Source organism: Sturnus vulgaris, chromosome 1 (genome assembly GCF_052056855.1).
Source record: "Sturnus vulgaris isolate bStuVul1 chromosome 1, bStuVul1.hap1, whole genome shotgun sequence".
NCBI lineage: Eukaryota > Metazoa > Chordata > Aves > Passeriformes > Sturnidae > Sturnus > Sturnus vulgaris.
In genome coordinates this window covers 21541103-21551492 of record NC_142243.1, presented here as the reverse complement: position 1 = coordinate 21551492, position 10390 = coordinate 21541103, and the positions used below count along the sequence as shown (strand labels likewise).

Below are 10390 nucleotides of genomic sequence, written 5' to 3'. Positions count from 1 at the left end.
GTGATTCTCAAATAATCTGACATCAGCTCAGCCGATTCACCGGTGAACATGCTGGGAGCTTTCCTGTCGCTTTAGTGGGTCACAGCCGCCACAGAACACAGCTTTCCCGGGAGCGGCAGTCCCGGGATGCGCCGTGACCGGCTCCATCTCCGCTGCCCGCGGCCCTGGCTCCGGGGCGCAGCCTCCTCCTCCTCAGCGGAGAGGTTTCGTCCCGCGGGCGTCCAACAGCCGGGAGCCGCTGTTGACCTGAGCCCGCTCCCCGCGCTGGCCCCAGCGCCCTCAGCGCTCCCTGCCCGCATCCCTCCCGGACACACCCGCATCCTGCCCGGACACACCCGCATCCTGCTCGGACACACCCGCATCCCGCCCCGCACTGACCCGCATCCCGCCCGGACACACCCGCATCCCGCCCCGCGGCACGGGCGGGCCCTGGCAGCGCCGCGCCCCGCCAAGCGCCGCCGCTGGGCCTTGGGCCCGCACCACAGCGCCGGAGGGGGAACTTGCACGGCGGGAGAGCGGAGGGGGTGGTTCCTCAGCTCCCGGCGGCACCGCCCGCTGCCCCGCTGACGGAAGGTCGCCGCTTGCCCCGCCCGAGCGGTGCCGGGACGCGGGCTCCGGGAAGGGCTGTGGCTGGAAGTCGCCGCCCTCCCTCCGGATCCGAGTGGTTGCTCCCGGGCGCAGCCTGACCGCCGGAGCCGCTGCCAGGCGAAGATGGCGTACCCCGGGCAGCCGGCGCCCGGCGGGTTCTACCAGGGCGGGGTGAGCACGGCTGGGGCCGCGGGGGATGTGGCCGGCGGCCCAGGGGGAGCGGCGAGAGCCGGGTCAGGCGGGGTCTGCCGGGTCAGGCGGGGTCTGCCCGGCCTCCGGCCGCCGCTCCGCCGGGAGGGGCCGCAGGCGCCAGCTCGGGCTGCGCCGGCGGGAGAAGGGAGGGAGGAGGCACAGCTCCCGCAGCTCACTCGGTGCTGAGGGTGTCATTCCTTGGTTTTCACTTAAGAATTAGTTTTATTTCATGATTTTCACACTTAGTGCATATTCTTCCATGTATTTGCCGTAGACATGTGTTTTATTCAACTTTTCTGAAGTGGAAAAAAATTTGCAATGCCTTGGTATTTCTTCAGCCGTTTTGCTAGGGGTAGAATCAAATGAAACCTTGGTGAGATAGACCAGGCTGTATCTAGATCAGTCGGTTGTTTCATGAGGAGTTTCATTTTTTGGCTGGTTTGATTTTTTTTTTTTTTTTTTTTTTTTTTTTTTTTTTTTTTTTTTTGCATAGTGTGTACATAAAAACGTAAGTTGATAAATACAGATCCTTAACTGAAACACTTATTTAAAATTAATTTTCTTTTTGATTTCCAAAGTATGGAGGAGCTCCAGGAGGACCTGCAGCATTCCCTGGACAAGCTCAGGATCCTTTGTATGGTTATTTTGCTGCGGTAGGAGGGCAGGTAAACTTATAAAATGTTATGTATTTCTTGGTTTTTTTTTTTCCTGGGGAATACTCTCTACCTTTGGAAGGAGGAATGCCTAGTATTTGTAGTGAGAAAAACTGATGTTTGTAGTTTAAAAAAACCAAATCCATAATTGTTTTACTTAGCCTATTTGTTATATTTAGCTGTATTAGTTTATGTTATGGCTGTATACATACAGGAGCTATACAATTTGAATAATGCTGTTAGCTTCTATATTGTATGTGTAAATACATACATAAATACACAAACATAGGCATGAATGCCTCTATTTCCTATATAGTATATAGATGCATGAAGTTTTTTAGCTGAATTGTGGCTCAGCTCTGGGCTGATGAATGCTGCCAGGTTTAGGAGAAAGAAAAGAAAACAGTGAAAGGCGTGGGCTGAGGAGATGGCCTGGCTAAGAGCAGGAAGTGCTAAAAGGAAAGAGGTCATTATGTGATCTTAATAGACTCACAAATGGAAAAGCAGTGATGCGTTGTGCCAACATCTCTGTTTACTGGTAACACAGAGTGATGATCCTTTTAGGGGAAAGGCATTCACAACTATTTTTTTTCATTCCCTGTCATTCTGCACTGCATTTTTCATTTCTTTCCTGTAATTTTATGGCATATATTGTTTGTGTACGATCATGTACGTTACAGAAAGAAGTGCTGTTTGAACTGTATCACAGAGTTTATGAGCAATTAAGTTGGGTTTATTGAGCAGAAGTTCCCTCTTTGTTGGCCATATTATAGTTATTTATTGCCCACTTGTAGGGTGTGTGCAGATCTAAAACTCTGCCCTTGGATCTCTTATCCTCAGGTAGACACAACCACAACATGAAAATTTTCATTCAGAATGTTAGCTGATGTTGAGGTTCCCACCATAACTTGGATTATATTTGTTCTCTGTATTACTCTTTTGAATTCATAATGCATTTTGCAGTCTATGTCTTACTTCCTTCCAATTGCTTATGAAAATATTTAGACTGTATGTTTTTGTAGTTAATGTCACTGGAGTGATCTCTGTGTAGTGAGGCCTTTCTGAGAAGGTGGAGCCCCGAGCTGCGTTCTGCTGAATGTGCTGACAATTTTTCTGCCAGCTGAGATGCCTGTGCGTGCAGGTGCCACTTGGATGTGTGCCAGGAATCAGCAGTGGAACCACAAACTGACGCTGGAATAAGCTCCTGTTGTAAAGAGACAGGGAGGTAGCAGCAAACAGAATGCTGCACTGTGGAGAAGAGGTGGCAGGAGCTGGATCTCAGCAAAACATAGACCACGCCCAGGTTTCTCGAGTGAGACATTGATACGGGAAGCTGGGGAATCAGTGGGTTGGTGGATATGATCAAGTTAGCACTTAAGAATACTTAAGTTAATAGTCTGAAATTCTTTAGATTTGTAAAAATCATTCCATACTGAAATGAACTGGGTAGCATTTGAAGTTATCCTTGGAATCTGAGGTGTCTGTTTCTGGGACCAGTGGCTGTGCAGAAGTAAAAACCCTGTAAGGAGACAGTGAGATGGAACAGATAAATTATCAGTTGCATTTATGGCCATCCATGCAACTCTGTAAAAAGCCACATCTCAGTTATCCAGTTATTGTAGAATTAGTACGTTTTAGTTATGGTTTGCTGCTCTCTGCCTTGTTTTTATGCCTATATAATAGATAATATTTTCTCTGAGCTGTCTTTGAAGTAGTTTGCAACAGGGATCTTGTGTTTTAATTGATGAATTAGTTTCCTTTGTTTACAGAAGAAAGTAAAAAGTATTGTTGCAAATCTTTATTCAACTGAGTCTATCTTTGTAGGAAGTAATAATTTTTTTTTAGCCTGTTTGCAAAGCCCATATGCGTTGTCTAGTTTAACATGCTTATGTTCTACTAGAAAAACCAAAAAAGACAAACATCTTTTTGGTAATGTTAATCTTGATTAGTCATGCTTTTCTATCTTCCTATATTAAAGGTATGCAGTTCCTATCTTTATTTCAGAAGATACAAAACTTTTGAAGAGATTAGTTACTTAATATTAATGGCTACTTCAAATCTTTTTTTTTGCTTCCCTGTGAATATAAAGTATTAAATACATTTATATAATTAGATTGATGGAGTAGATAGGAAGCAAATTTGGATTTAACTGCCATTAACTTTACCTAGAATCAAAACATTGTTGCCTTTTTTTCAGACCTTTTCAAATGTCATTTAACATAGAACTATTATTTCTCTTGCAATCAATGATACTTCTTTTCTAAGAGTTATCAGGCTATGCTGTTCCCACCATATCATTCAGTAGCATGTCTCTGTTCTTGAAAAAAAGACCTTTCAAAAGTGGGTTTAAAAACATTAGGAAAATGCTGTAGCTAACAGAATCATAGAATATGCTGAGTTGGAAGGGACCCACAAAGATCATTGAGTCCAAGTCCTGGCCCTGCTCAAGACACTCCAAGAGTCACACCAAGTGCCCAAATGTGTTGTCCAAATACTTCTTGAACTCTGTCAGGCTTGGTGCTGTTACCACTTCACTGGGAAACCCATTCCAGTGCTCAGCCCCTCTCTGGGCAAAAAACCTTTTCCTGATATCCAACCTAAACCTCCCCTGTCTTGGCTTTTCGTCTTCTAATGCTTTACAGAAGTGTCATCATTTTTTATATCTAGAGACATAATGTTCCATTCCTGAATGAGCTTAAATTAAACTCTGTGTGAACCAAACTTCATATTGGGGATGTGAAGAATAAAACTTAGAATTCCACCTCCACTTCTGGCAGCTCATTGCTTTCTATGAATTGGCAGTTTTTTTCTCTATTTGGCCCTGAGTAGGATCTGTTGGAAGTGAGGCATTTTCCAAGCCATGTAGATAGGTATCTCTCTGAGTTTGTTTTTCTTTTATTTCAAAGTTCTTTGCTTTCTACATTCGTTTGTTCTACTAGCAACTTAATATTTCAAAAAACCCCAGGAATTTTTATATTTGTGAGTTATGAGGATATCTTGAGAAGGATAACTAATTGAATGCCGCTGGAAAGGGAGTGGGTACTGGGAATAAGCAGCCTGGGAGAGGGTATTAATAGCTGATGCATCTTCTGTTACCGAAAGGATGGACAAATAGATGCTGATGAGCTACAGAGATGTCTCACCCAGTCAGGGATTGCGGGAGCGTATAAACGTAAGTTAATGATTTAAATAAACAAGCAAATCTAAAGCACACTAATTCTTCCCATTACTAGAAAATGTGTGTAGTTGTGCCTTCTGCAGAGCTGGGGTTTTTTCTTTGCATGGCAAATGGGTTTCCTTTCCCTTTCTTGGACATGTAAGTTCTCTGTCTTCAGCTCTGTGCACCAAGGACTTGCTTTCTTGGCCTCCTTAGTTCTCCACTCTGCTGGGCTGTGGAGTTAAAAGTGGTTTGTTTTATAATGGATAGACAGTTCTTTAAAAGATCCTTTGCTTTGCTTTGAGCTGAGCCTTGATATTGACCAAAATCTGTGGCAAGACTCCTCTGCTGGGATACCTCCTGTTCAGTTTATGGCTTCTGTGAGTGAAACTGGCTTGCTCAAGTGGTGTCTGTTGGGGGGGAATGTAGATGACCACTTTGAAACCCAAAACTCTTGTGGATTAAGAGAAGTGCAAGTTAATTTTAAATATAACTTGAATTGCCTCAAAATTGTTTACTGTCAGTTTTTCTAACAAAATGGCTCTTACTTGGATCAAAAATATGGTACGGCTGTATATAGGGAAACCAATTATGTAATAGTTTATACATTATTATTTATAATCAGTGTATAATATAAATTTTCAATAAATCTGAAAATTTATGTTTAGGTAAAACAGGAGATTATGCTCTTAATTTATTTTTCCTTTTTCTAATTTTAACAGCTTTCAACTTAGAGACTTGCAGACTTATGATCTCAATGCTGGATGTATCCTTTCGTATGAAATGTAAACATTTTTGCATTATGTAAGCAAAGATGAAGGAGTGCCAAAGCGTTTGGGAAATGCTTTGTAGTTTCCATTCAGCTTTTAAGTCTTGTGATTGGAAAGCTACAAAACTCCATTCTCACTAATTTTAACAAATGAAGAAATAATAAATAAACAAGGCCCTCGATGACCAGTTGTTTTACAGCAAGTGGTATCCCTCTAAGCCTGGGGAACTCTTTCTCTATTGAATGTATGAAGGGTCAGGTCTGGTGCCCCAGAATAAAGTATTGTGCCAATCACTTACTCTGCTTTTCAAACAAGACAATTTCCAATTTCTCATCCTTCCTAATGAATTTTAAACATTTATAGTACACAGCCTGAATACAATCGAAGTCCCCCTAAATCCTGTTCCATGAATGAATCAGGTTTGAATATCTAATGGAATGGTATATGGTGTTCAGCAGTGCGACCTGTGGAAGACTTAGATATACTGTGTAAGGCTGGGATCTTTGGAGGTTTTTTAGCCAAACCTTAAATCAAAAGGTTAGCTGCTTAAAAAGAAAAAAGCAGAAATTAAACTGGAAGGGCTCTTAGCTCATCTTGAACAAACCACTTAGAATACGAGACAACTGATATTATAACAATTTATTCTTTGGCATCTGTTTTTATTTCAGCTATATATTTAATTGGTTACAATTATGTAGCAGCAGGTAAAAGAGAATTGTGTCAACAAAAGTAGAATTCACAAAGAGAAAATAGCTTTAGTGGGTTTAACTGGGAAGAAGTGGGGAGAACAGGTTCTCTTAGGTTCTCTGACCTTAGGTTTTGGGTAATGTTCCCTACATCTGTGCTGGGGGATGCTTTAGTTAGTTTTCTACAGGATAATGATAGTAAAATTATATTAATATTGGCCTTTAAGTAAGAGTTTTTAACTACAGAGAGATGCTGTTTTGTTTGGTTGGTTTTTTGTTTGTCACTTTTTGTTAGTGGTTTTGTTTAGTTAAGAAATGTTTTTCTTAGCTTTGAAATCAGAGGGATATGTCTGGCACACTGGGATTTAATGAGTTTAAAGAACTCTGGGCTGTGGTCAATGGCTGGAAGCAACACTTTGTAAGTTTTGACAGTGATGGAAGTGGCACAGTGGACCGTCAGGAACTGGAGAAAGCCTTGATGACTATGGGTAAGTTGTGAAATGTTCTTACTTCTGACACTGAATTACCCCATTTCCCAGTTATCATCCTCTAGAAACTAACACATGATATTGCCAATGAAAACGTGTTGGATTCTGTTAACTCACCTGTCTTTTCAAAATAAGACTTTTTATTTTCAAATAGGATTTAGACTGAGCCCACAGGCTGTGACTGCGATCACAAAGCGCTACAGCACTCAAGGAAAGATTGCATTTGATGATTACATTGCCTGCTGTGTGAAACTCCGAGCTCTCACTGGTATGCTGGATTACAGCCTCCTTACTGTCATCCCCAGAATGTATTTTTGTTTAATAAAACCTGATTGTTCACTTATCTCAAGTTTCGCTTTGGCATACTACAAAAGAGGTTTCTGTCAATAGTCTGCAGACAATTATAGATCAGGATTTTTTTAAAAATTCCCATGAAAAAAAGGACTTTATACTAATGCAGGGTTTACTCCAGAGGCTGGAAGAGTTATGTTACCAAAATTGGGAAACTTCATTAACGGAACATAAAGGTTGTATATGATAAATACAAAAATTTAGAATGGGAAGTTAAGTCTGGAATGAATTGCAGTATTCTTCATCATGTTCTCCTTCATGTGACTTGGGGAATTTTAGGAAAGTACTATACACTCTAAAAAAACAGTTTATTTGTAATTCTTCTTACCTAGTTTCTGTTTTCTTAATAAATTTTTGCAGAATGCTTTAGAAGAAGGGATACAACTCAGCAGGGTTTTGTGAACTTCCACTATGATGATGTAAGTAAATTTTAATGAATCTATTAAAATTCCAGGGTAAAACAGAAGAAAAACTTAAGACAGTCAGTAATGATTTGAGTTTGTGCCTATCTTCCCTACACATACAGTGAGAACCCAGAAGTTCTGGGGCTTGCTGAGTATTGTCTCAAAAAGCTTTTGTGTATTTTACAGAGTTCTATAAAATGTTCTGTACTTTTTTCTGAACTTCTATCCAGTGTGATTCAAGAAGATCCAAGAAGCTACATCACTTGCTAGCATTACTTTCTGTGGCTTCTTTTTTTTCATTTTTCGTTTTAAAGTTTGGTAGGCATTTTTCCTGGAAAAAGGTTGATGGAGGTCTGATGGGAACAGACACAATCACACTCAGGCTTGTGGGTCTTGTGTCCTAGCCACATCTGTGCAGCAAAAGGAGAATAGTAGATTCAAGTCATCCTGGATTTAGGTGGTTTGGGGTTTTTTTTAGAGCAGAGGGACGGAGGACTAGTGCTAGTTTTTATTTTTGTTGTTGTTGTCATTAAAGAGATGCTTTGCTTTAATGAACTATTTGCTTATTTTGATAAGTATTTTAAAGCTTTACTCTTCATGGGCTGAATTTCTTTACAGAAAAGTGTAGTGACAGTGAGTATTGTAGGAGAAAAAGTAAAAAAGGATTCTTTGCTATACATCTAATAAGTGGTAATTCTCTTTTCAGTTCATACAGTGTGTTATGAGCATCTAAATCAAAAGGAAGCAAGACGTGGATGATCATGATTTAACATTCCAGTTGTGTGAGCATCTAAATCAAAAGGAAGCAAGCTGTGGATGATCATGATTTAACATTCCAGTATGTGTTTTGCTTTGCCAAGTCCTCCAATGATTGTGTATCTCAGTGTTGGAAATTGCATATTTTATGAAGGTATTGCTTTACACACATTTTTTAGTCTTGATTATGAATATAAACTACTTATGTACTGATGTCTTTAACTTCCAATCTGTGATTATTAAAGATGCTTTTATTTTCATAAATTTGAAATTCACTATGTATAACTCAGGTCACGCAAATGGAAGGATTTTCAGTCAAGTGTCTACTTTTATCCCATGATTCACTAAAATCAGTTTCTGGAGTGCAACTTACCTTTTTATGACTTAAACAGTAACGTGTATGACTTAAGAGGATGCATATTTTCTTGTCTTTGCAACATAAGACAGATGTACAAACTGCAAGGGCTTTTGGGATGGTTATTTTGCACTGGTCTGTTGAAACATCAGTAAGTTCTGGTTACATACTTTGCAAGCTCTTTTGAAGATGAAGCCTGTGACACCATGCACTGAGTGTAAGACTACCTGCTAGAACTTCTTGTAAGCAGGGATGCAACAAAACATAGCAGAGAACTCTTCTAGCCTTGTGCTCTGGTACAGTTCCTGTAAGGTTCTTGCTTTGCTTGTGTCACTACATAAAACACTTTTAAACATAAAAAAGTGTGTTGTGTCAGTTTGTGCATCAACTGTCCTTTCACAGTCGGACAGACTTCAGTTACGTGTAAATGAATCTTTCTATCTCTTCCACTTTAACCCCTAGCAAGTGACCTCAGTATGCCTACTAACACACAAGGGCCAAAACCCACTTGGAAAATTCTTGCCAGGTTACTCTTTCAGATTGCAGCAGTAGTTACCAATGAAAGCAGACAAGCAAGACTTACTTACCTGAGGCTCTTCAGGGGGAAAAATGGGATTATTGTTTGGTGGGGGGTTTCTTAATGCTTTTATTTAGGGTTTTCTGAGGAGAGGATGGACACTGTATGAAAAGAGGGAGCAGCACAACTGTACAGAGGTAGTTCAAACTGTTTTCTAATTAAATAAGTTAATAAAACTTGTGTTAATTTTGGTCACTTCTGCCTATCACAGAGAAGTGATACGTGTTGTTTTCCTGTTTGTGAATATAATGCCAGAAGAATGTTAAAAGAAGTATATTTCTTAAATAAGTAGTTCAGGGCAATTTTGGGGAGGAACATTTGCATTAAGGAATGAAGGCAAAACTATACATACGTGCATTATATACTGTATTATATCCTGTTTTGTGGAGATGTCTGTTAAATCCAGGTCTTTAGTTTCTGGGCTATAAATTCAAAGCAGGCTGGTCTCCCCTAAAAAAGCAGCTTGTACTTACTGTTTAAATTTAGAATCCTTTATATATTGCTTGTAGTTTCATTTCAGAAGCTAGTTCTCTTTGTGCCCTCATAATGCGTTATACATCCACATTTTGATAGTACTTTGTCCTGTTGCAAATAAAGTTGGGAAACAGATGGAATACTACTGAAAGTATTTCTAATGGAATGACCAAAATCCATAAAGGTTTGTCCGAGGTAGCAGCCAACATCAGTTCAAAACTTTGACAGCAGACAAGGTTATTAAGAGTGTGAAAAAAGGCTGTTCTGTAGGGATTTGAGTAGCCTATTTTGTACAAATGCTGTGCCCATCCTTACACTTAATTTTACCCTAAGAATAGTAAGAGCTCTTTACCAAAATATTCATTACCCACACATCTTCTGCTTAGTTGTGTTTCTGGTCTTGTAGTGGCTTTGCTGGGATAGAATTAATTTTCTTTATAGCAGCCGAAAGGTTCAGATTTGTCACTAATAAGCATCAATAACAGCAGTGTTTCAGCTGTTGCTGGGTAGTGCTTGCACAGCGTCAGGGTCTCCTCAGTTTCTCACTTTGCAATCACAGTGAGTAGGCTGAGTGTGGGCAAGAGGCTGGGAAGGAATTCAGTGAGAACAGCTGAATCGAGTGGGCCAAAGCACTCAAGACCCAAGGACCCAAAACTCAAGTCTTGTTCAGTTTATTTCCCTAGGCTGAATTGGTATTTTGGCACCAGCCAGCTACTGGGCAGTGAAATGCTACAAGAAAACAGTGTGAATCAATAGGGTTTTCTTCAGTGATCTTGTAAACATATACCAGAGAAAACTGGGAAAAAAATTGTTCCAAGACCAGGAGAAAATTCTGGCTTCCTCAAGAAAAGATAGCTTTTTGTTTTACATCAGCATTTCAAAAATCCAGTGTCTTCACAGGGACTGATGGGATACATCAACTTTCAAGTTTAGAGAGAA

General features: G+C 40.4%; 1 protein-coding gene across 1 annotated transcript; it reads left to right on the top strand.

The window, feature by feature from the left end:
• The first annotated feature begins 681 nt into the window (after positions 1–681).
• On the top strand, positions 682–8258 carry SRI (sorcin). Its single transcript, XM_014875687.2, has 8 exons — positions 682–759; positions 1359–1445; positions 4536–4605; positions 5313–5356; positions 6387–6534; positions 6689–6802; positions 7246–7304; positions 7996–8258. Exons 1-8 carry the CDS (start codon positions 712–714, stop codon positions 8020–8022), a joined length of 597 nt encoding a protein of 198 aa, XP_014731173.1. The 5' UTR covers positions 682–711; the 3' UTR covers positions 8023–8258.
• Positions 8259–10390: the final 2132 nt, after the last annotated feature.